Raw genomic sequence first — 25,264 nt, 5'->3', positions numbered from 1 at the left:
GCAAAGGGTCCAAGGTCCTAGCCTATCTCATCTCTATGCCTGTTCTTAGAATTTTTTTAAAATTTATTTATTTTATTAATTTATTTTTAGCTGCATTGGGTCTTCGTTTGCTGCACGCTGGCTTTCTCTAGTTGCGGCTAGTGGGGGCTACTCTTCGTTGTGGTGCGCAGGCTTCTCATTGCGGCGGCTTCTCTTGTTGCGGAGCACAGGGTCTAGGTGTGCGGGCTCTAGAGCACAGGCTCAGCAGTTGTGGTGCACGGGCTTAGTTGCTCCGCGGCATGTGGGATCTTCCCAGACCAGGGATCGAACCTGTGTCCCCTGCATTGGCAGGCGGATTCTCAACCACTGCACCACCAGGGAAGTCCCTGTTCTTAGAATTTTCACATTATTAACTTGTGAGCCCTCACACTATCCCCAGGGTTTAGGCCCTGCTATAATCTTTATTTTCATTTGAGAACACTGAACCTCAGAAAGGCTAAGGAACACGGCTAAGTTACATGGCTGGCAATCCCAGATCTTCCACTTCCTAGCTGTGTGACCTTGGACACTTTCCTCACTGACCTCCGTGCCCTCAGCTGTAACAGGAAGATGCTAATAACCATATGTACATCACAGGACTGAGAGGACATGGCTGACTCGGTGTCTGGCTCATTGTAAGTGCTCAGGAAATGCTGGATATATTATTATTGCATGTGGCTGCAGAAGTAAACCATTAGGTGGACTGCTGGACTAAGGGGGCATCTGGACTGTCTGTTTCAAGGAGTCCTGCGGAGCCCTGCGACCTTAAGCAAGTCAGTGTTCCTCTTGATGAGACAGGCTGGGACCTGGGACTCTTTACTGGAGTACTTGCACCTGGACAAATGTCTCCTCCAGCAACAGAATACAAAGAAACGATAAGGGACTAAAAATAACTGCACCCACGCGCAGTTGTGGCAATGATGAATAATACGATGCAAAAGGCCAAAACCCAACTGCCTCTTGTGAGGTACGGGAAGCAAAAGCAGGGAACTGCACGTGATCCCTGCACACAGCACCACCAAGGGGGTGGGCAGACCACCTAAGCCCCACCCACCTCAACAAGCCCCACCCACCAATCCACCCTCATCCCATTTAAGGGACCAGCTCACCCCACCCCCTCAACGAGCGAGCAAGGGCACCTGTTACTTGCTTTCGCTCCCTCGTGCTGCAGCATGAGTCTCAATAAATAAAGCCAGGCCTGAATTTCTCATCTGGCCTCATCAATTTCTATTGATTAAGGAGTTCAAGGACCCGAGTCGGTAACAGGAGTACCTCCCTCCAGGACGTCAGGACCACCTTCTCTTTGTACCTTTTCACTCTCATTTCATTCCCATGCTCCTGAGGGCTCGTCACCCCCTCCCAAGCCCATAACGCAGTTCCCACCGCTCCCCTGTCATCTGAGTCCCTGGTTCCTGGGCCCTGTCGCCTTGGCTGCCCTACCAGAGCAGCTTCTGCCGAGGGTTCTGCCTCACTACATCGGGTCCCTGGCCAGCTCCAGTGTCAGGCGTCCTTGCTGCCCAGTGCCAGGCACACAGCAGTGGCCTCCATAACAACCTTATGGAACGAGCCAGTGGGCACGTGCACTGGGAGGTCAGGCCTTCCTGCCATCGCTGCCGGTTTAAGCCTCATGCACTCTGGGCCCCACCTCCCTGAGGCCCCTAACCTCCAGCTGGACACCTCCTCTGTAGCCAGAGCACCTGGCTTAGCACAGCCGCAGGGCAGGGACCCGGTGCTCCCCTGTGCACAGTAACGTCCAGCAGGCAGTCCGTAGGGTACGCTGTAGCGATCGGAAATTAATCGGATCACAGAAAGCACAGGCCTCCCTTAAGCCTATGGGAAAGGCAGTACCATTTGGGGTACGTAGCTGGGTGCCTGGGGAGCCTGGGGAGTGCTCCAACAATCCAGGGGTGTTCCTGGTGGCACTGCTAGGGGACTGGCTCTGGGCTGTTGTATCCCAGGAGCAGGATGCCAAGGAGGAGTGCCCGGCATACAAAGGACTTTGACCATATCTGACCCTGCGGTGAGGGTAGGGTGGGGGAGGGAACCCGGTCCCAGAAAGGAAAATGCCATGGCCTGGCTGTCACTCACACAGGGCCTGCCCTTCTTCCTCCCCACACTCCTCTGGACTGCTGCCTTGACCAAGAGCTGCTGCTGCGGACCATGGACGCAAGCGTGCTGAGAATGGGAGGAGAGGGGGTTTCACTTCCGCCCAACCTGCACCCCCAGCTCCCTTGGGTGGGTAACGCACCCATCTCCAGGGGCAAACACGCATTCCTTGGAGGTGCCCACCTGGGACCATGCTGGTGGCTGTGAGGGATGAGGGTCTCTTATAAGAAGAGGAGTTCTCTCTCTGTCTCTCTCTCTCTCACAGTGAGATTCTGTAAGTGCTGGAGTCTGCAAGCCAGGAACCAGGTCCACACAAGAGACTGACCGCAACGCTCTGATCTTGGACTTCCAGCCTCCAAAACTGAAAGAAAATAAATTTCTGTCATTTAAGCCATCCAGTCTGTGGCATTTTGTTATGGCAGCCTGAGCAGACTAAGACATATCAAATTATATGTGTCCCAGGAATTCAAAGATAGTTTGACATTAGACAGCCATGCCCTGTCAGTCACCCATGACCAGCCCAGGGACCTGAGCCTCGGGGATGCCTCTGCCAGCCTCTCTGCAGGGACAAGGAGACGTCCCCCCAGGGGCCAGTCCCTGGATGCTGGAAGTTCAAGATCGAACAGCCTCATGCCTTCTGCCAGGTCCTTGCAGACCTCTGCTCTGCATGCATCCTCCGAGGAGGACTGTGTTGCCAGAGGACACGCCCCTGTGCCAGGGGCCCCTGTTTGCAGGGTGGCTGCTGTGCGACAACGAGTGGGCTGGATGTTCACATACATGTCTGCGGACCCCTCGTGATGCAGGATGGAGCAGAGACTGGGCCATGGCCAAGGGTGCCAGTAAGGAAATCCGAGCAATCCAAGAATCCTAGATTGGACTCGGCCTTCCAGTCTGGCTGAAGGCGTATTTGTCAAGGTTGGAGAAGAAGAACGTATTTCAATTAGCTAGACGTAAACTTTCCATACCGAGACCTAGGATGCAGGGGTCTGAGCCCCACAGATGTTAGGAGCAGGGCTGAGCCCAGGACACCAGCAAGTAGCTCAGGCAAGTTCCAGCCCCTTTCTGCACCCCCGTGTCCTCATCTGTAAGTGGGGGTAATAAGAGGACCGATGTGTTGAAAAGATTGCATTCATCTTCATAAAGCGCTTTGCACAGTGCTGGGCATGGAGCAGGCTCTTGGTGACCGTCTGCCGTTATTATCCCAGTGGAACCTGTAGCCAGCCCGACACCCAGCTTCCAGGGACTGCACTGGTGGGTATGGGACACTGCCAGCCCAGGTTCCAGAAAAGTCTGCATGTGGGAAAGCTGAGGGGAGGTGGGCACAGCGAGGTGGGTTGGGGCCAGCACTTGGACAGTGAGGAAAACATAGCAAAGTGAAGATTTAATAGGAATTTTTACTTCCTGCCCTTATCCCTCATGGCGGGATGGTGGGGGAGATTTCCTTTCTCTGAAATGACAGCCTCAGTGATGCAGAGGTCCCAGTGCATTGCTCAGAGGCACCTAACCCCCAACACAGGGAGCCGCTGCCACCTGGGGGCTCAGAGGATGTGAAAGGAGAGGCACGTGTCCCCTGGGCCACGACAGTCCTCCCCAAAGCGCCCGCTAATACAACATTTACAGCCTCTGAAGGAGATGCTTACAAAAGGTGTTCTGTACCAATAAATAGAGTGAACTCTCATTGTTTGTAGTAGTTCTAAAGTCACGTGGCCAACGCCGCCTCGACAGGAAGTCAGGTTCCTGCGAGCCTCTGGCCGCAGTGGTTACCTTGTCTGATGTGTGTTTCTGTTTAGAGACATCATGTCTAATACGTGGCTGATTCACTAACACTGGACTCCCGGCCAGCTGCACTGGAACTCACGTCTGCGAAGATTATCTCACGTGTATTTCCTCTGGGAGGCACACCCGGGCCTTCCCGAGCTTAGGAGCACCAGGTGGCACTTTCAACAGTGAAATCACCAACAAAAAGCACAAAAATGCAAAGAAGAAAAACGTAGCCCCAAATAGACCCTGAAAAGGACGCTTGTTTACAGTATGAGCTGAAACAGGAAGGCAGGGCGCAGCCCGTTCAAACTCAAGCTGGGAACACACCCAACAAATGTGCACCACTCTGCACGCGTCCGCCACACGCACGCGCCCTTAAAGGGATCTTCGGGGAGCACCCAGGGCCCACGTGAGTCTTCCACTCCCACTGGGCCTGGAGGTGAGGACACAGCCCCCCCGCCCCCCAGGAGTGGGGCTTCTCGCACCCCATCCAGGACGTGGTTGGCCTGCGGGAGACCAGGGAGGGCCAGACATGGCTGCGATGAAGACAGGATCATTCCCGAGGGAAACTAGACTTGAGGATGTGGGGAAGGGGAAGGGTAAGCTGTGACAAAGCGAGAGAGAGGCATGGACATATTTACACTACCAAATGTGAGGCAGATAGCTAGTGGGAAGCAGCCGCATAGCACAGGGAGATCAGCTCGGTGCTTTGTGACCACATAGAGGGGTGGGATAGGGAGGGTGGGAGGGAGACGCAAGAGGGAGGAGATATGGGAACATATGAATATGTGTAGCTGATTCACTTTGTTATAAAGCAGAAACTAACACACCATTGTAAAGCAATTATACTCCAATAAAGATGTTACAAAAAAAAAAAAAAAAGAGCAGGAAGGGAGTCCAGCCTTCCGGACGGAGCACAAACGCGGGGTACAGCTGCGGAAGGGAAGACAGTGCGGTGTTGGCAGAGGAAAGGACAGATGGGGGGGTGCAGCAGAGCACAGAAAGAGCCCCGGTCCCTGCAGGAAACTGACAGATAATCACGTGTTTTGTACCCGCCCTCCTGGGTCATCCAGAGCCTACGGAGGCACAGGAGCCAAGGCTGGGGGTCCTGGAGGCAAGGCTGGGACCTGAGGTCTAGCTGGTTCTCTGCGGGGGTGAAGAGGACGCTTCACTGATGGAAATTCCTCAGGATTCGTCCCCTCTCTTGGCTCAGGTGACTTGCGCACTGAGCACCCTCCTGGCTCCTAACTCACCTTCCCAGGTTCTCTGCTTGATACCGAGGGGGTTCTCAGTGGGGGGACAAGCGCAGAAAGACATGCGCTTCCCCTGAAAGTTAACACCTGGCCAGCTGGCTTACAGGTCCTGTGTGACTGACCAGCCTGGATTCCCCGACCCAACGGATGGTGGGCAAGGCTGTGGGCTGGGTGACTCCTGGGGGGCCTTGAAGGGGGTCAAGGGAGGGCAGGGGTCACCTATGGCAGTGGGCTCAGAAAGTCCCTGGAGAGCTCCCTGCTCCAGCACCCATGCTGCTGGCCCAGCCCTCCCTCAGGAGCCCAGCCTGCGCCATCTCTGGGCACCCGGTGGAGGACCTCCCCTCCTGCAGCAGCTGGGCCCTTTCATCCGGGGCTGGAAGAGCTCCCTGGAGGTTGAGGAGCTGAGGGTTTCCTGGAGGAGAAGGGCCAGAGAGGGGACACATGAGCCCCTGCCTCTGCGCTGGGGTGCCAGGAGCCAGCAGGAGCCCTGGGGAGGTGCCGAGACACCACAGCTGCGACCGGCTTCCTGGTAAATGGCCACATGCCCTTAGGCAAGTCCCTCTCCTCTCTGGGCCTCAGTTTCCTCATCTGTCAAATGGCCCAGGCTCCAAGCCCAGCCCCAAATTGTCCCCATTCCTGCCTCTTGGGGAGGGGGCAGACCCCTCGTCTCCATAATCCCAGCTTAGAATGAAAGAACTCAAGAGCAGAGGGGCCCTTACGTGCCTCTCGCCTGGTGCTGTCACCCCTTCCTTTGATACATGGGACGTGGGTCTCTGATGTACGATATTCAAGACCAGGGTCAGACAGGGCTCCTCTCCGCACTGAACTAAATGACCCTTTGGCGGTGCTCCTGCCTGGTGGGTTGGTAGAAGTGTGGACATCGTCGGAGTGCACTGGGCAACGGGCTTACTTCAACACTCTTCAGGCTTATCTTAAACTCCAGGCTCCAGAACTGCTGGGGAAACCGAGGAATCAGGAAGACATGACTTTCTGAGTTTTTTAATGCATATAAGCACATACAAATATAGCGTCTTATTTTTCTTCTTAATACTCCGTTGTATACCTTGGAGACATTTTCTTGCGTGTAAACACACGTATATTTTGGACCTTCTGATGTGGTTCTAATTTCTCTTTTCTCAGTTTAAGGCAAGTGAAGCACAGCCCAACTTTGCATCTCACGGTCACCAGAACATCTGGGGGCGTGTTGAACAGGGAACGTTCCTGAAGCGAGTGGTGGGAACGCTGATGCACACTCTGATCCAAGTACACCTCCCTCTCCCCCAAGTGCATATACTAAGGAAGCAAATCCCCAAACAGAAAAAGATTTCTGCACAAAGAAGGCTAATTGCAAGAGTGGTAGACAGCTGCTCACTGCAATGCAAATCCAAATACTGGAAAACTGGCAACAGCCTTAAATTTCAACAAATATTTGGGAAGGATCGATGGAAGATACACAGACCGCTGTTCTTTTAGCTCAAGGCCAGCCAAACCCCAGTAATGCTGGTCATACCAACCCTGGAGAATTTAAAGTTCATGGTCAAATCCAAACATAAGAGACACACATTCAGGGTCCCGCGGTTACCCCCGCAGAGCTGCACCTCTGAGTCTCTCCAGGCACACGCCCTGGCCCTATCTGCCATGTTCCCGGAACATGAGATGTTCAAAAACATTTGCCTGGGACCTCCCTGGTGGTCCAGTGGTTAAGACTCCGTGCTCCCAATGCAGGGGGTCCGGCTTCGATCTCTGGTCAGGGAACTACATCCTGCATGCCACAACTAAAGATCCCCCACGCTGCAACTAAAGATCCCACACGCGGCAACGAAGCTCTTGCATGCTGCAGTTAAGAGCAAGCACAGCCAAATAAATAAATAAATACTAAAAAAAATTTGCCTCATGAATGGAGCCCCCGGTGCCCATAAGTTCATAGCCCTTTATTACGTCCCATGGGAGAAAGCGCTCTTGCCATCAGGCCCCGGAAAACCTGCCTTTCTCTCCAGCACCCAGGTTGTTTACTGCGTGGTTGCTGAACTTACCGGTGCTGGGGATCCCAGGGCTCGCTGTGCGGAAGTGGGGTGACCTTAGGAAGCAGAAGGAAGCAGAAGAGGGGAGGCCACACCATTGCTGGGGTGGGGACAGAGCGAAGTGTGGTGCTCCAAGGACAAGGGACGTCCCTGCCTGAGAAAGTTTCAGCGGTGCACCCCCCTACCAGACTCTTAATCGCCCTCCCTACCATGTTACGATGGTTACGAAATTCCTGAGTCCACCTGGGCGATGGGACCTGTCCCAAACAAGGAAAGGCATCTGCCCTGTCCCATTCCCACCCTATAGAAGAAAGGTATATGTGCCTTAACCAATCAGTAAAAGCAATTTTCACCTCAGACCATTCCTTTGTTTTCTGGCTATAGAAAGTGATCAATAGCACATGTTGGGGCTCGACTCTCCCAGACTACTAGGAAGTTGGCCCTCTGTTCCGGCAGCGACCCTTCCCTCTAATAAATTCTATCTTCTTTACATTCTGCCTTATGTCTGGAAATTCTTTTCCAACCCGCATTTGGACCACGACAGGAAGGACCCACCGCTGTTCTGAGTGAGGGAGGTGGGAGCACACGCGATTGTTACCTGGGGGGTGGAGAGGGGCGAGTGCAGCCAGCCTTTTCACTGGGGAGGGGAAGGAGGGTGGCTTATTCTTACCCTGTGGGCTGGGAGGGAGAAGGCAGGTGGTTAGGTGGGTATGAGGGGAGGGAGCATTCACCACTGCTGGGGGGCAGGACTCCCCTTTTCTCTGGGGCAGATGAGGGCACTCACCATGCCCCGACCTCCACCCCCCAGGCAGCCTGGAGTGAGCGGGAGGGTCGTGAGACCTTGAGCTGTACAGGGTGTGGGGTCCAACAGGCGGTGCAGGGCTCCATCGCCATCAACTAACACTCAGGAAGCGCTGTCAGCTTTCTGACAACAGGGCGCCTCCTGGGCGGTCTCGCTCTGACCCCCTCAGGTGCTGTCCCCAAGTGGCCACCTGCTCCGTCCTCCCCTCCCAGCACCCACCCACCCCCAGGGCTGCCCCACAGTCCAGGATGAGCTGGTGGCCTCACCAGCAGGGTGCTCTGATGAAAAGGTCCTGGTGTCGCGTAAGCAGACATTCAGCAGAGATTCCCAAATGCAGAAGGGGGGACAGCTCTCAGGGGGAGGGCCTTTCCTGGTCCCAGGGGGGCCGTGTGACTGCGATGATTCCCTGGTGTCCGGCTCTGCCCAGCTCCCCTTCCCTGGCCCTCCTTAGCTCAGAGCTCTCTCTGATCTCTTCAGTTCCCAGACCACAGTCACGCAGACCCCTTCCCCGGACACTCCCCTGTGCCATGGTTTTGCAGGGCTACTGAACACCCCAGTTGCTGTCTTGTCCCCTGGAGAGCCTGTGAACTCTGTTAGGACAGGACCTCAGAGCGGCCATCTCAGGACTACGCACCTTGCATACAGTAGGTGCTCACTGCCGGCCAGTCAGTGTGATGCGTCCACACTGGGGGCCGGCAGGTGTGGACGAGCACCGTCTCCACCCTCCTCTGTGACTGGCCCCCAGAGATGGGCTGGGCCGGGCCAGCAGGGTCTCTGTTCTCAGCCCTGAGGGCCCCAGTACCCAAGTTACAGGTGAGAGTGGGGTTGCAGGAAGCTGAGAAGACTCAGCTGCCATCCCGAACCTAGAGGCTCATTCCCTGCACAAATTTGGGATCAGGGACCCCTTGGGCAGGGGAGCCTGGCCCTCGAGACTTCTGACTCTGGCCTCTGCCCCGGGGGACCTTTGAGGGCCTCGGGGGGCACAGCTGGGCTTCCAGACCCTCCTCCTCCTCAGGGAGGTGTGCACCCCAGGCTGCCGCTATGGGAATGAAACCCATGCATACTCACACACACTCACACACACTCACATACCCTCTGAACACTTGCACACTCACAGTGCTCACATTCATCCCCACTCACACACTCACATTTACACGGTGCTCACATACACTATGTGATCACACTGTACACACTCGGGGACACAGACATTCACACACACACACACACACCAGCTTTACTGAGATATAATTGACATGTAATCTTCTGTAAGTTTAAGGCATACAATGCGATGATTTGATACACGCATATATTGTGAAATGTTCACCTAAATAGGGTCAGTTAACACCTCCTTTACCTCATATAATTACCATGTTGCTGTTTTTACAGTGAGAACACTAAAGCTCTAGTCTCATGGCAACTTTCAAGCACACGATACAATGTTGTACATTAGATCCTGGAACTTATTCATCTCATAACTGCAAGTTCGTACTCTTTGACCAACATCTCCCCACCTGCCCCTGGCAACCACCATTTCACTTCCTGTTTCTATGAGTTCAATATTTTTGATTCCATATATGAGATCATACAGTAGTATCTGTCTTTCTCTAATTTATTTCACTTAGTTCATTCCTCAAGGTCCACCCACATTGTAGCAAACGGCAGGATTTCCTTCTTTCTCATGACTGAATAATGTCCCATGGTGTATATGCACCACATCTTCATCCATTCACCTGGCCATGGACACTTAGATTGTTTCCATGTCTTGGCTATTGTGAAAAATGCTGTAGCGAACACGGGAGTGGAGATATCCCTTTGAGATAGTGATTTCACCTCTTTCAGATATATATGCAGAAGTGGGATGGCTGGATCACAGGGAAGCTCTATTTTTAATTTTTTGAGGAACCTCCATACGGTTTTCCATAGTGGCTGCACCGAATTACATTCCCACCAACAATGCACAACGGTTTCCTTTTCTCCACATCCTTATCAGCATTCGTTATTTGTGGTCTTTTTAATGATAGCCATTCTAACAGGTGTGAGGTGATTATCTCACTGCGGTTAATGTGCATTTCCCTCATTAACGATGTTGAGCACCTTTTCATGTATCTGCTGTCTATTTACATGCCTTCTTTGAAAAAAGGTCAAGTTCTCTGCCCATTTTTTAACCGGACTTTTTTTTTTTCCTATTGAGTTGTATGAGTTCTTTGTATATTTTGGATGTTAACCCCTCATCGGATATATAATTTACCAACGTTTTCTCCCATTTAGTAGGTTGCCTTTTCATTTTGTTAATTGTTCCTTTAGCTGTGTAGAAACTTTCTAGTTTGATGCAGTCCCACCTGTTGATTACTGGTTTTGTTCCTTGGGCTTCTGATGTCATATCCCCCCCGCAAAAATAAAAATCATTGCCAAGACTGATGTCAAGGGGCTTTTTCTCTATGTTTCTTCTGGAAATTTTATGGGCTCAGGTTTTACGTTTAAGTCCTTAATCCATTTTGAGTTAATTTTTGTGAGTGCTGTAAGACAGGGATCTGATTTCATTTTTTGCATGCCGTATATCCAGTCTTCCCAACACCATTTACTGAAGAGACTCTCTCTTCCCCATTGAGTGTTCTTGGCTCCCTTGCCAAATATTGACAATATATGTGTGGCTTTGATTCTGGGCTCTCGGTACTGTTCTGTTTGCCCATGTGTGTTTTTTGTTTTGGGGGGTTTTGTTTTGTATTTTCCTAGAAAATAATGCAATTCATCTAGGTTTTCTGTTTGATTTGTACTGAGTTGTACAAAGTAGTCTCTTTTGATTTTTAAAATTTTCTGTTTCATTGGTTCCCACCTCATTTTTGTTTCTTTTTTTGTTTCTTATTGTGCTTCCTACCTTTATTAGATTAACTACTGGTTTATATATTTTGTTGATTTCTTTTTACAAAGAACCAGCTTTTTGGTTTATTAATTTCTACTATTTTTCTGTTATCTACTTCATTCCTTTTGCTTTTAACTTTATTTCCTTCCTTGTTCCTCCTTCTACTTTGTTGCTCTTTTCTAATTTTTAGAATGGGAGCTCAATTTATTTGTTTTCATTATTTGATTTTATTTTTGTTGTTGCTGCTCAAGGATTTAAGGCTACATATTTTCTGTGATCACTTGTTTAACTATCCTCTATTGATTTTGTGTTTTCATTATGATTCTTTTTTAGAAATTCTGCAATTAAAACTGTTCCCCTTTCATCCCAAGAGCTGTTTAATAGAGGATTTTTAAATTTCCAAGTCGAATTTCTAGTTTTACAAAGAGCAGAGGAGCAAAACACGGAGATGAAGAAGTTTGCTCCACTTCAGGCTTCCGGAAGTTTTAATTTTGAATGAAATTGAAAAGTTTTATTATTTCTTGAAACTGCATTTTTAAAATTTCCAATATAATGGGACAATTTGTATATTATCTAAGAGTGATCAGAAGAGCTATGGGAATTACCCGAAGTTGCATCCAAGGGCAGGAAAGCAGTAAATTTACCGAGCTAATTAATGGAAAGTGATGAGGAAAAATAAAATCGATTTGTGATTGCATCTTGACTTTCCTTAGCTCATTTTTTCCCCCAACTTGGAAGTTTTCTTTTCCCTCAGCATTATTGAGATATAATTGACATATAATATTGTGTAAGTTTAAGGTATACAACATGTTGATTTGATATATACTGCAAAATGATTACCACCGTAGTGTTACCTGACACCCGCATCACGTCAATTAATTACCTTTTATTTTTGTGGTGAGAACATTTAAGGCCTACTCTCTTAGCAACTTTCAAGTATATAATAGTTTTTTGTTTTTTTTTTTTTTGTCCACACCATGCGGCATGCAGGATCCTAGCTCCCTGACCAGGGACTGAACCCGTGCCCCCCACAGTGGAAGTGCAGAGCCCTAACCACTTGACTGCCAGGGAAGTCCCTTATAATACAGTATTAGTAACTATAATCACTATGCTGTACATTAAATCCTCAAAGCATTCATTTTATAACTGTAAGTTTATACTCTTTGATCAACATCATCCCCCACCCGGCCAGCCCCTGACAACCATTATTCTGCTCTGTCTCTTTGAGTTCACCATTTTTAGAGTATGCATATAAGTGAGATAACACAGTATTTATCTTCCTTAACTTATTTCACTCAGCATAATGCCTCAAGGTCCATGCATGTTGTCACAAACAGTAGGATGTCCTTCTTTCTCATGACTGAATATATTCTATTATATATAACTATATATCTATACCGATCTCACATTTTTTAAATCCATGGTACTTTGTGCCAGTACCATACTGCTTTGATTACTATAGCTTTGTAATATAGTTTGAAATCAGGAAGTGTGATGCCTCCAGCTCTGTTCTTTCTTAAGACTGCACACTACCTCTTTTTGACAAGTTGCATGTCCAGCTGTGGTCCATACAGAGCTGGGACACAGGAAGGCCGGCTGGTAGCTGGCCAGGCTAGACTCGGAGGCTCTGCTGTGGACTTGGGCTCTCTAAACCTCCCTCCTTTCCAGCTCTCTACAACACCAGCTGGATAGTTACTAAGGGAGCATCTCAGCTCCTAGCGGCAGAATCTGGGGCTCAGTTACTCAAAGTGTAGGCAGAGGCCCCCGTACAACAGAAACACCTGAGAAGCTTTAAAAATGCAGATTTGCAGGCCAGGCCATGGCCTACCAAATCATTCCGCAGATCATTCCTGATTGCTTTCTATGCCAGGCACTGTCTTGGGGCTGAGGAGTCAGCCACAAATTAAACAGAAAAAAATCCTTACCCTCCTGGAACACACTTTCGATGGAGGAGACCCCTGGTGGTGAGGCCTGGAACTCTGCATTTTTACAAACACCCTCCAGAAATTCCAAGGTCTGCTGTACTTTGAGAGCCAGTGGCATAAGGCTCTGACCGCCTCCCCCCATCCCTGCTTGGGGCACTCGAGACCCTTTCCCATCAAACAAAGGAGCTCCACTTGGCTTCTCTCTGGTTCCTGAGTCTCAGCCAGTGGTATCAGAACACTGAGTGAAGGGCTTGCCACCAGGAAGGACCTGCCAGAGGTCTGGAGCAGGCCCTGCAGGTAGAAAAGGAACAAGAGGGGACTTCCCAGGTGGTCCAGTGGTTAAGACTCCACACTTCCACCGTAGGGGGAGCAGGTTCGATCCCTGGTCCGGGAACAACTACATTGCTGCATGCCGTGTGGTGTGGCCAAAGAAAAGAAAAGAAAGAAATGGAACAAGAAGGCCCAGAGACAAGCATAGACCCTCCTCAGAAGCCCCTGGAAGTGGTCCTCCACACCTGTGTGGGTCATGCCCACACAGACAGTCTTCCCAGGCCCTGTCCTCCCGGAGCCCTCGGGGAGGAAGCCAGCTGAGCCTGCCCCATCACACACAGCCCTGGGCACACACCTGGATGCTAATGGCTCTCGGTTTGAGTACCTGCTTTCTGAGTCCACAAACAGCCCCCCTCCTGGTAAGGTGTGGGAGATGCACTGAGCTGCCCTGGCTGGGCACAACTTCCTCCTTGCCTGCCCCAGACCCTTCCAGGTTTACTCTGTTCTTGGCTATGCTGTGTGTCCCCCGCCCAATTCTTATGTTGAAGTCCCAACCCCCAGTACCTCAGAGTGTGACTGTATTGGAGACAGGGCCTTTAAAGAGGTCATTACGGTGAAACAAGGTCATACGAATGGGCCCTAATCCAGTATGACTGGGTCCTTATAAGAAGAGGCAATTAGGACACAGACACACACAGAGGGAAGACTGAGGAGAAGATGGGCATCTACAAGCCAAAGAGAGAGGTTCAGAGAAAACCAACCCTGATGACACTTTTGTCTTGGACTTCCAGCTTCCAGAATTGTGGGGAAATAAATGTCTCTTATTTAAGCCCCTCAGCTTGTGGTATTTGTTATGGCAACCCTAGCAGACTAATACAGCCTCCCAGGTAGAGGGTAACAGTGTGCCTATGGTCACTGCTGGCCAAAATGTCCATCTCTGCCACGTGGTCCTCCAGCTCCTGCTCACTCAGTCACTCGATTCTCAACCTTGGCTGTACTTTAGAACCAGCTGGAACACTTTTTTTTTTTTTTTTTTTTTTGTGGTCCTTTATTTTTTTTATTTTTTTATTTTTTTAAACATCTTTATTGGAGTATAACTGCTTTACAATGGTGTGTTAGTTTCTGCTGTATAACAAAGTGAATCAGCTATATGTATACATACATCCCCATATATCCTCTCCCTCTTGCGTCTCCCTCCCCCAGAGTAACTGTTAATTCAGAGCCAGGCTGTGGAGTCTTCCTTGAGGGTTGTTATAGCTTGTAATTGGTCTGTTCATATTTTCTATTTCTTCCTGATTCAGTCTTGGCAGGTTGTGCCTTTCTAAGAATTTGTCCATTTCTTCCACGTTGTCCATTTTATTGGCATAGAGTTGCTTGTAGTAATCTCTCATGATCTTTTGTATTTCTGCAGTGTCAGTTGTTACTTCTCCTTTTTCATTTCTAATTCTATTGATTTGAGTCTTCTCCCTTTTTTTCTTGATGAGTCTGGCTAATGGTTTATCAATTTTGTTTATCCTTTCAAAGAACCAGCTTTTAGTTTTATTGATCTTTGCTATCGTTTCCTTCATTTCTTTTTCATTTATTTCTGATCTGATTTTTATGATTTCTTTCCTCCTGCTAACTTTGGGGTTTTTTTGTTCTTCTTTCTCTAATTGCTTTAGGTGCAAGGTTAGGTTGTTTATTCGAGATGTTTCCTGTTTCTTAAGGTAAGATTGTATTGCTATAAACTTCCCTCTTAGAACTGCTTTTGCTGCATCCCATAGATTTTGAGTCGTCGTGTCTCCATTGTCATTTGTTTCTAGGTATTTTTTGATTTCCTCTTTGATTTCTTCAGTGATCACTTCGTTATTAAGTAGTGTATTGTTTAGCCTCCATGTGTTTGTATTTTTTACAGATCTTCTCCTGTAATTGATATCGAGTCTCATAGTGTTGTGGTCGGAAAAGATACTTGATACAATTTCAATTTTCTTAAATTTACCAAGGCTTGATTTGTGACCCAAGATATGATCTATCCTGGAGAATGTTCCATGAGCACTTGAGAAAAATGTGTATTCTGTTGTTTTTGGATGGAATGTCCTATAAATATCAATTAACTCCATCTCGTTTAATGTATCATTTAAAGCTTGTGTTTCCTTATTTATTTTCATTTTGGATGATCTGTCCATTGGTGAAAGTGGGGTGTTAAAGTCCCCTACTATGAATGTGTTACTGTCGATTTCCCCTTTTATGGTTGTCAGTATTTGCCTTATGTATTGAGGTGCACCTATGTTGGGTGCATAAATATTTACAATTGTTATATCTTCCTCTTGGATCGATCCCTTGATCATTATGTAGTGTGCTTCTTTGTCTCTTCTAATAGTCTTTATTTTAAAGTCTATTTTGTCTGATATGAGAATTGCTACTCCAGCTTTCTTTTGGTTTCCATTTGCATGAAATACCTTTTTCCATCCCCTTACTTTCAGTCTGTATGTGTCTCTAGGTCTGAAATGGGTCTCTTGTAGACAGCAAATATATGGGTCTTGTTTTTGTATCCATTCAGCCAATCTGTGTCTTTTGGTGGGAGCATTTAGTCCCTTTACATTTAAGGTAATTATCGATATGTGTGTTCCTATTCCCATTTTCTTAATTGTTTTGGGTTCGTTATTGTAGGTCTTTTCCTTCTTTTGTGTTTCTTGCCTAGAGAAGTTCCTTTAGCAGTTGTTGTAGAGCTGGTTTCTTGCCTAGAGAAGTTCCTTTAGCAGTTGTTGTAGAGCTGGTTTGAACTCTCTCAGCTTTTGCTTGTCTGTAAAGGTTTTAATTTCTCCATCAAATCTGAATGAGATCCTTGCTGGGTAGAGTAATCTTGGTTGCAGGTTTTTCTCCTTCAACACTTTCAATATGTCCTGCCACTCCCTTCTGGCTTGCAGAGTTTCTGCTGAAAGATCAGCTGTTAACCTTATGGGGATTCCCTTGTGTGTTATTTGTTGTTTTTCCCTTGCTGCTTTTAATATGTTTTCTTTGTATTTAATTTTTGACAGTTTGATTAATATGTGTCTTGGCGTATTTCTCCTTGGATTTATCCTGTATGGGACTCTCTGTGCTTCCTGGACTTGATTAACTATTTCCTTTCCCATATTAGGGAAGTTTTCAACTATAATCTCTTCAAATATTTTCTCAGTCCCTTTCTTTTTCTCTTCTTCTTCTGTGACCCCTATAATTCGAATGTTGGTGCGTTTAATGTTGTCCCATAGGTCTCTGAGACTGTCCTCAGTTCTTTTCATTCTTTTTTCTTTATTCTGCTCTGCAGTAGTTATTTCCACTATTTTATCTTCCAGGTCACTTATCCTTTCTTCTGCCTCAGTTATTCTGCTATTGATCCCATCTAGAGTACTTTTAATTTCATTTATTGTATTGTTCATCGTTGCTTGTTTCATCTTTAGTTCTTCTAGGTCCTTGTTAACTGATTCTTGCATTTTGTCCATTCTATTGTCCATTCTATCTCCAAGATTTCGGATCAACCTTACTATCATTATTCTGAATTCTTTCTCAGGTAGACTGCCTATTTCCTCTTCATTTGTTAGGTCTGGTGGGTTTTTATCTTGCTCCTTCATCTGCTGTGTGTTTTTCTGTCTTTTCATTTTGCTTATCTTACTGTGTTTGGGGTCTCCTTTTTTGCAGGCTGAAGGTTCGTAGTTCCTGTTGTTTTTTGTGTCTGTCCCCAGTGGCTAAGGTTGGTTCAGTGGGTTGTGTAGGCTTCCTGGTGGAGGGGACTAGTGCCTGTGTTCTGGTGGATGAGGCTGGATCTTGTCTTTCTGGTGGGCAGGTCCACGTCTGGTGGTGTGTTTTGGGGTGTCTGTAGACTTATTATGATTTGGGGCAGCCTCTCTGCTAATGGGTGGGGTTGTGTTCCTGTCTTGCTAGTTGTTTGGCATAGGATGTCCAGCACTGTAGCTTGCTGGTCGTTGAGTGAAGCTGGGTGCTGGCGTTGAGATGGAGATCTCTCGGAGATTTTTGCTGTTTGATATTATGTGCAGCTGGGAGGCCTCTTGTGGACCAGTGTCCTGAAGTTGGCTCTCCCACCTCAGAGGCACAGCACTGAGTCCTGGCTGCAGCACCAAGAGCCTTTCATCCACAGGGCTCCTTAATTTGGGATGATTCGTTGTCTATTCAGGTATTCCACAGATGCAGGGTATATCAAATTGATTGTGGAGCTTTAATCCGCTGCTTCTGAGGCTGCTGGGAGAGATTTCCCTTTCTCTTCTTCGTTCTCACAGTTCCCAGGGGCTCAGCTTTGGATTTGGCCCCGCCTGTGCATGTAGGTCGCCGGAGGGCGTCTGTTCTTTGCTCAGACAGGACGGGGTTAAAGGAGCCGCTGATTCGGAGGCTCTGGCTCACCCAGGCCGGGGGGTAGGGAGGGTCACGGAGTGTGGGGCGGGCCTGCAGCGGCAGAGGCCGGCGTGACGTTGCAGCCTGAGGCGCGCCGTGCGTTCTCCCGGGGGAGTTGTCCCTGGATCCCGGGACCCTGGCAGTGGCGGGCTGCACAGGCTCCCCGGAAGGGCGTGTGGCTAGTGACCTGTGTTCGCACACAGGCCTCCTGGTGGCGGCAGCAGCGGCCTTAGCGTCTCATGTCTGTCTCTGGGCTCCGCACTTTTAGCCACGGCTCGCGCCCGTCCCTGGAGCTCTCTCAAGCAGCGTTCTTAATCCCCTCTCCTCGTGCACCAGGAAACAAAGAGGGACGCAAAAGTCTCTTGCCTCTTCGGCAGGTCCAGACTTTTCCCGGACTCTCTCCCGGCTAGCCGCGGTGCACTAACGCCCTGCAGGCTGTGTTCACGCCGCCAACCTCAGTCCTCTCCCGGCGCTCCGACAAAAGCCGGAGCCTCAGCTCCCAGTCCCGCCCGCCCCGGCGGGCGAGCAGACAAGCCTCTCGGCTGGTGAGTGCCGGTCGGCCCGATCCTCTGCGCTGGAATCTCTCCGCTTTGCCCTCCGCACCCCTGTTGCTGTGCTCTCTTCCGCGGATCCCAAGCTCCCCCACTCCGCCTCCCGAAGTCTCCACCCGCGAAGGGGCTTCCTAGTGTGTGGACACTTTTCCTCCTTCACAGCTCTCTCCCGCTGGTGCAGGACCCGTCCCTATCCTTTTGTCTCTGTTTAGTTTTTTCTTTTGCCCTAACCAGGTACGTGGGGGGTTCCTTGCCTTTTGGGAGGTCTGAGGTCTTCTGCCAGCGTTCAGTAGGTGCTCCGTAGGAGTTGTTCCACGCGTAGATGTATTTCTGGTGTATCTGTGGGGAGGAAGGTGATCTCCGCGTCTTACTCTTCCGCCATCTTCCTGGAACACTTTTAAAAAATACCTCGGCCTGGGCCCAACTCCGGACAGATTATGTTTGAATGTCTCAGCGGGGGCCCTGGCATGGGAATCGTTTGAAAGTTCCCCAGTTCATTCTAATGTGCAGCCAGGGTTGAGAACAGGGCTGTTAATGGAACGTGGTAAGTGCTGGTTCCTGCAGGGAGAGGGACGGTCAGTGTCCTAGCCCGGTGCTCACCTCTGCAGTCTTGCTGTCATGAAGATGCGTAGGGCAGCAACAGCCATCAAAGCCCAAGCCGTTCAGCGATGATCTGACCACTCTATCACCCCCTCCTGAGAACCCCAGTGGATGGCTCTGTGCAGACCCCCTACCCAGGCTGCTTTAATGGCCAGTCTCTTGCTGATGACTGGATAGGAAATGCTGTAAAATAATAATGCAAATGACTGCAAAATGGAAATGGAAATCCTGCAAAAGATGCTGGAAAGTCACCAAGTGGGTGAGAATGCTATGGGGGAACTGCCTGAACCAACACAAAGCCACTGATAAATGAGGGTCCATCAGAGTTAGAAAAATTAACCATTAAAGAAGAGGAAAGCTTCGACGAGATGGTGGTGTCATCGGGGCTTTAAAACAGAGTTATTTGGGGACCTCCCTGGCGGTCCAGCGGTTAAGACTCTGCGTTTGCACTGCAGGGGGCATGGGTTTGATCCCTGGTCGGGGAACTAAGATCCCACATCCCACATGGCATGGCCAAAAGAAAAACAAAACAAAACAACTCTTGATCGATGCACTGTCCAGGCCACCCCCAGAGCTGCTGGAGAAACAGGGTGACCTGCCGGCAGGGGGTGCTGTTGAAGTTGTGAGGGGGGTCCCTGGTGGCCTCCCAGTCCCAAGCAGCCTTTGAAGAGGAGGACGGGGTAACCCAGGGCCCCTCCACACTGGGAGTGGGGACAGGGGCCTGCTCCCTATGCCCCAGGCTACTGTGACCTCCCCACCCAGGGCAGTCAGCGCAGGACGCCGGGGAGGTCTGCAATGTCGGCTGCAGGTGCCAGCTGGAAGTGCTCCCTCCAGCCTCCAGGACACCGCAGGGACCAAGGCCAGGTTGGTGGGAGTCCTTCCCCCACATCAGTGGGGCGCCCAGGAATCCGGGGAGGTGGCCTGGGACCAAATAGCTCCCGCCTCTTACTCTGGCCGGGCAGCTGAGGTCAACACCACGGAGTGCGGGAATAGGCATAACTGTGCACAAAGAAAAATAAGCCAAAAGGAACAAAAAGGGAACACAATGAAAAAGTGCGCTCCACCCCGCCCCTTCCCAGCACACCTTCATCAGCACGGCTGCTAACAACCTTTCTGACCTCTGTCAGTCTTATGCATGAAAGCTACTTCCTTCAGAGTTTTAATTCTCCTTTCTCTTGAGTATTGTTTCATATGTTAAAGCCATTTGTGATTACTCTATGATCCAGCAATTCCACTTCCAAAAGAACTGAAAGCAGGGACTTGAACAGATATTTGTGTACCAATGTTCTTAGCAGTATTCACAATAGCCAAAAGGTGGAAACAACCCAAGTGTCCGTGGGCAGATGAATGGTAACAAATTGTGGCCTATACATACAATGAAATATTATCCAACCTTAAAAAGGAAAGAAATTCTGATACATGCTACAACAGGGATGAACTTTGAGGACATTATGCTAAATGAAATAAGCCAGACACAAAAGGACGAATACTATATAATCCCACTTATATGAAATATGTAGGCAGGCAAATTCATTGAGATAGAAAATAGAACGATGGGGGCTGTGAGGAGGTGGGAATGGGGAGTTATTGTTTAATGGGATGTTATTGTTCAATTAGGGATGATGGAAAAGTTCTGGAGATGGATAGCGTTGATGGTTGCACAACAATGTGAATGTACTTAATGCTACCAACTGTACACTTAAAAATAGTTAAAATGGTAAAATTTATGATATGTGTATTTTACCACAATAAAAAAGATAACTGACCATTTAAATAAAAGTATTAACAATGGAAAAAAGAAGCCATTTGTATTGCCTTCTTGAACTGTATGTTCACAGTGTCATGAAAGAGATTTTGCACTGTGGGTCAAATTATTTGTTTTAAAAATTTGCGTAAACCTCTGCAAAGAAGAAATGCTTTTCCTATTCCTGGAGATGCTACACAGTTTTTATATTGGTTGGGTTAATTATATCAAAAGCATTGATGTATCCCTCACTTTTTGAAAGTTCGCTTTCCACCAATTGGCTTTTACTGAAGACCTACGTTAGTGCCTGTTTTCATTAACCAAGAGAAATCCTAACAGGATTTTTGCTTTTAGGAAAAAAGGCGAAAATCGAAAATAGCGTTCAGCTTTTGTTCTGCAGCAGCCGTTACAGAGAGGGGCGTGGGGCACCCTGAGCACGGAGAGAGACTCTGCCAAGCTCCTTGCCTGGGAACCACACTCAGCATTGCAGCATCAAGCTGGCATAGCTCTGGACTGCGTCTGTGAGCACCTGTGTTTTATCTCGATTTATTTTAAGTATCCGTTGGCATGATGAGTCCTAAGCCTTCTTCACTCTACACCTTTTTGGCTTATGAAAGATTTCACAGGAACGCTCTACTTCCAAACAGTGGTGGAAACCTGTCTTATGAACTATAACAAACATAGTTTAACTCTGAAATAAAAACACAATTACCTATAACACATTAACCAGTGCCATTTCCTATAACAAACATACATTGCAAACACACTGAAATTACTCTCTTGGGTTAAAGGTTACATTAGATAAGAGAATAATAAGAAACCTATTTCTTTTTATTTTTAATTTAGTTTATTTTTTGGCTGCGTTGGGTCTTCATTGTTGCACGTGGGTTTTCTCTAGTTGCGGCGAGCGGGGGCTACTCTTCATTGCGGTGCACGGGCTTGTAATTGCAGTGGCTTCTCTTGTTGTGGAGCACAGGCTCTAGGCGCGCAGGCTTCAGTAGTTGTGGCACGCAGGCTCAGCATTTGTGGCTCGCGGGCTCTAGAGCGCAGGTTCAGTAATTGTGGCGCACGGGCTTAGTTGCTCCGCGGCACATGGGATCTTCCCAGACCAGGGCTCGAACCCGCATCCCCTGCATTGGCAGGCAGATTCTCAACCACTTCGCCACCAGGGAAGCCCCATATCCCACCACATTTTTTTAAAGTATTTATTTGGCTGTATCAGGTCTTAGTTGCAGCACGCGGGATCTTCATTGCGGCATGCAGGATCTTTTGTTGCAGTGCGGGCTCTTCGGTGCAGCACGAAGAGCCCGCGGGCTTCTCTCTAGTTGTGGTGTGTGGGCTCTAGAGCATGCAGGCTTAGTTGCCCCACAGCATGTGGGATCTTAGTTCCCTCACCAGGGATCGAACCCGTGTCCCCTGCATTGGAAGGCGGATTCTTAACCACTGGACCACCAGGGAAGTCCCTACCCCACCACATTTTATCCTTCACTCTTCCAGATTGGCAACTTCTAACCACCACAAATAACGCTACAGTCAGGACTAGCAACATCGTTGGCAGGACCCAGTGCAAAATGAAATGCAAGGCCCCTTGATCAAAAATCATTGAGAATTTCAAGATGGCGACACAGAGCACACCCATGGAGCTGGCCCTGGCTACAGTGAACATTCTTACGTATCTCTCTAAGGACCAGATTGGGAATATCTCTGGAATAGTTACTCGGGAGCAGAACTGCTGGATCATACGGTACATATATATCAATATTTACTTTGACCAAGTACTGCCAGATGGACTCCTGAATGGTGGTCTCTGTCTACATGCCCTCCCCACACGCCCCCAGCAGTGCCTGCGAGTTCCTACCCACCAAATCTCCAACAAAGACTGCATTATCCAGCTAATTTTTGCCAGTTTGTAGGTCTACTTTCCTCATTGCTGTTTTGATTTGCCTTTTTCTGATTACTAATGAGTCTCAGCACCCCTTCTTTTTCTGTCGTTTTTTTGTTTTTTTGCGGTACGCGGGCCTCTCACCGCCGTGGCCTCTCCCGCCGCGGAGCAACAGGCTCCGGACGCGCAGGCTCAGCGGCCATGGCCCACGGGCGCAGCCGCTCCGCGGCACGCGGGACCCTCCTGGACCGGGGCACGAACCCGCGTCCCCCGCATCGGCAGGCGGACCCTCAACCACTGCGCCACCAGGGAAGCCCTAAGCACCCCTTCTCATGTTTACTAGCCTCGGGGGTTTACTCTTGGATAACTGGATATAACCTTTGCCTATTTTTCGGTTGCCGTTCCTATCTTCTTCTTGATGATGTGTAGGAGTTGCTTGTATACCTCTAGACCTGTACCATCCAATAGGGTCATCACTAGGCAGATGTGACTATTTAAGTTTAAATTAATTAAAACTCAAGAAAATTTAAAAATTCAGTTCCTGGTTCACTCTAGCCACAATTCAAGCGCTCAACAGACACATGTGGCTAGTGGCTGCCCCAGTGGACAGCGCAGGTACAGAACACTTGCTTCATTGCAGAGTTCTACTGGACAGTGCTATTCTAGACTAACGTTCTAGATAGTAGGCCCTAGAAATTGCAAATCTCTTTCCCCAGTTTGCACCAATCTTTAAAATTTGTCCACAGAGCCCTTTGTTGAACAGAAATCTTTAAATCTGACGTGACCAAAAATTAGTTTTTTCCCTTATAATTTCTGCTTTTGATATTTTAAGTCCTTCCATACCTAAGTCACAAAAGATATTCTCTTACATCTCCTTCTATTAGTTGTATGGTTTTAGGTCTTTATTTCATCAGGAATACAACTTTTTAATATGGCTTTAGGTAGGGATTCAGTTTTATTTTTTTCCTATACTGAGTCAATTAAAAACATTTTTTTTCTTAATTGAAGTATGGTTGATTTACATAGCCACTGTTATTTATTTATTTGCCACGCCCTGCGGCATGCAGGGTCTTAGTTCCCCAACCAGGGATTGAACCCATGCCCCCTGCATTGGGAGTGCAGTCTTATCCACTGGTCCACCAGGGAAGTCCCCTGAGTCAATTTTTTTTTTTTGCCGTTCGCGGGCCTCTCACCGCTCCAGCCTCTCACCGCTCCAGCCTCTCACCGCTGCGGCCCCTCCCGCTGCGGAGCACAGGCTCCGGACACGCAGGCCCAGTGGCCATGGCTCACAGGCCCAGCCGCTCCGCGGCAGGTGGGATCTTCCCGGAGCAGGGCACGAACCCGTGTCCCCTGCATCGGCAGGCGGACCCTCAACCACTGCTCCACCAGGGAAGCCCCTGAGTCAATTTTTTAACATCAAATACTAGACAATCATTTCTTTCCCCTTTTTATATACTAAATCCTCCTTTATGCATAGGTCTGTCTCTAATATTTCGATTCTATTCTGTTTCATGTTCTGTTCGACTGTACTTATTCCAGCACCAAACTTTTCAGTTGTGTATCTTACTCTCTGGTAGGACATTTTAACTGCTTGTGGAGCTTTAGTCTCCTAGATAAATTTCAGAGTTAGTGCATCCATTTCCTAGGGCTGCTTTAATAAAGTACCACAAACCTGGTGGCTTAAACCAACAGAAATTTATTCTCCCATAGATTTATTCTCTCCTGGAGGCCGGGAGTCTGAAATCAAGGTGTCAGCAAGGCCACGCTTGGAACCAAAGGCTACAAGGAAGACCCTTTCTTTGCCTCCTCCAGCTTCTGTGGCTGTCGCTAGTCCGCATTCCCTGGCTTGTAGCTGCATCACTTCACTCTCTGCCGCCATCTTCACATGGCCCTCATAGAGACACCAGTGATTGGATTTAGGGTCTATGCTAATCCAGTATGACCTCAGCTTTACTAATTACATCTGCTTTACATACAGCTTTACTAATTACATCTGCAAAGAACTTTTTTCCTAATAAGGTCGCCTGGGGTTCCAGGCGACATGCATTTTGATGGGACACTATTTAATCCAGTGTAGTAAATTTCTCAATTTAAAAAAAATTCAACTGGAAGTTGTATTGGATTGTACTGAATTTATGGATTAATTTCTGAGAATCAATATTTTTATAATATAAAACTTCCCATTCAGGGTTTTTTAGATCAACTTATTATATCTTTTATTAAAGTATTTTCTATACAGATCTCTTGGTTAATTCCCTGATCCTTTATGGTTTTGTCAATATTAAAACCTGTATCTTATATTTTATTAAAACTTTTAGTTGGCAACTGCCACCACAGGTTGGTCTTGAATCCAGCAAGATCCTTACTAGTTGGTAAAGATTCGTAATTGTTCTAAAAGTTTGTTGATTTTGTTTTTCTAGGGAGGTGTCATATCATTTACAAATTATGATAGCTGATTCTCTGCTCTTGTAATTCTTAACAATTTTATTTATTTTTCTCTTCTGAATGCTTTTTTTTTAAATTTATTTATTTATTTTTGGCAGTGTTGGGTCTTCGTTTCTGTGCAAGGGCTTTCTCCAGTTGCGGCGAGTGGGGGGCCACTCTTCATCGCGGTGCGCGGGCCTCTCACTGTCATGGCCTCTCCCATTGTGGAGCACAGGCTCCAGACGCGCAGGCTCAGTAGTTGTGGCTGACAGGCTTAGTAGCTCCGCGGCATGTGGGATCTTCCCAGACCAGGGCTCGAACCCGTGTCCCCTGCATTGGCAGGCAGATTCTTAACCACTGCGCCACCAGGGAAGCCCTCTGAATGCTTTTGATCAAAGTTGTTCCTGAGCCTCGAGAAAATCCATGTAAAATTTCTCTATTAAGTATATTATATACTATAAATTTTAATATTATAATCTTTACCAAGTTTAGGAAGTTCCTTTTTTAGTCCTAGTTTGCTCAGAATTTTTAATTGTAAATTGTGTTGAACTTTATTAAATGATTTTTTGTACATTGAGATAATCGTATCTCCTATTTCAGCTGCGTAATGTGGTGAATTACATGAGTAGATTTTCTGACATCTTTGTATTTCTGGGACAAACCTACTGGATTATCATGAATC

At 48.1% G+C, this 25,264-nt stretch overlaps 1 protein-coding gene across 4 annotated transcripts in view; it reads right to left on the bottom strand.

Moving 5' to 3' along the window:
- The window catches only part of NEURL3 (neuralized E3 ubiquitin protein ligase 3), an 87,634-nt gene that overhangs the window by 40,404 nt on the left and 21,966 nt on the right, over positions 1-25,264 (bottom strand). For 3 of the 4 annotated variants that reach the window (XM_049696297.1, XM_033401898.2, XM_049696298.1), the window contains exon 4: positions 2,308-2,485. In XM_049696297.1, coding sequence (XP_049552254.1) covers positions 2,346-2,485 — 140 coding nt within the window. In that variant the 3' untranslated portion in view covers positions 2,308-2,345. Of the gene's footprint in view, positions 1-1,101; positions 2,194-2,307; positions 2,486-25,264 lie in introns of those variants that run through there. The other variant, XM_049696299.1, reaches the window with a different exon arrangement.

The sequence above is a fragment of the Orcinus orca genome, chromosome 13, assembly GCF_937001465.1.
Source record: "Orcinus orca chromosome 13, mOrcOrc1.1, whole genome shotgun sequence".
Lineage (NCBI taxonomy): Eukaryota > Metazoa > Chordata > Mammalia > Artiodactyla > Delphinidae > Orcinus > Orcinus orca.
The sequence above is the reverse complement of the archived record's forward strand: the minus strand, read 5'-3'. Positions and strand labels throughout refer to the sequence as shown.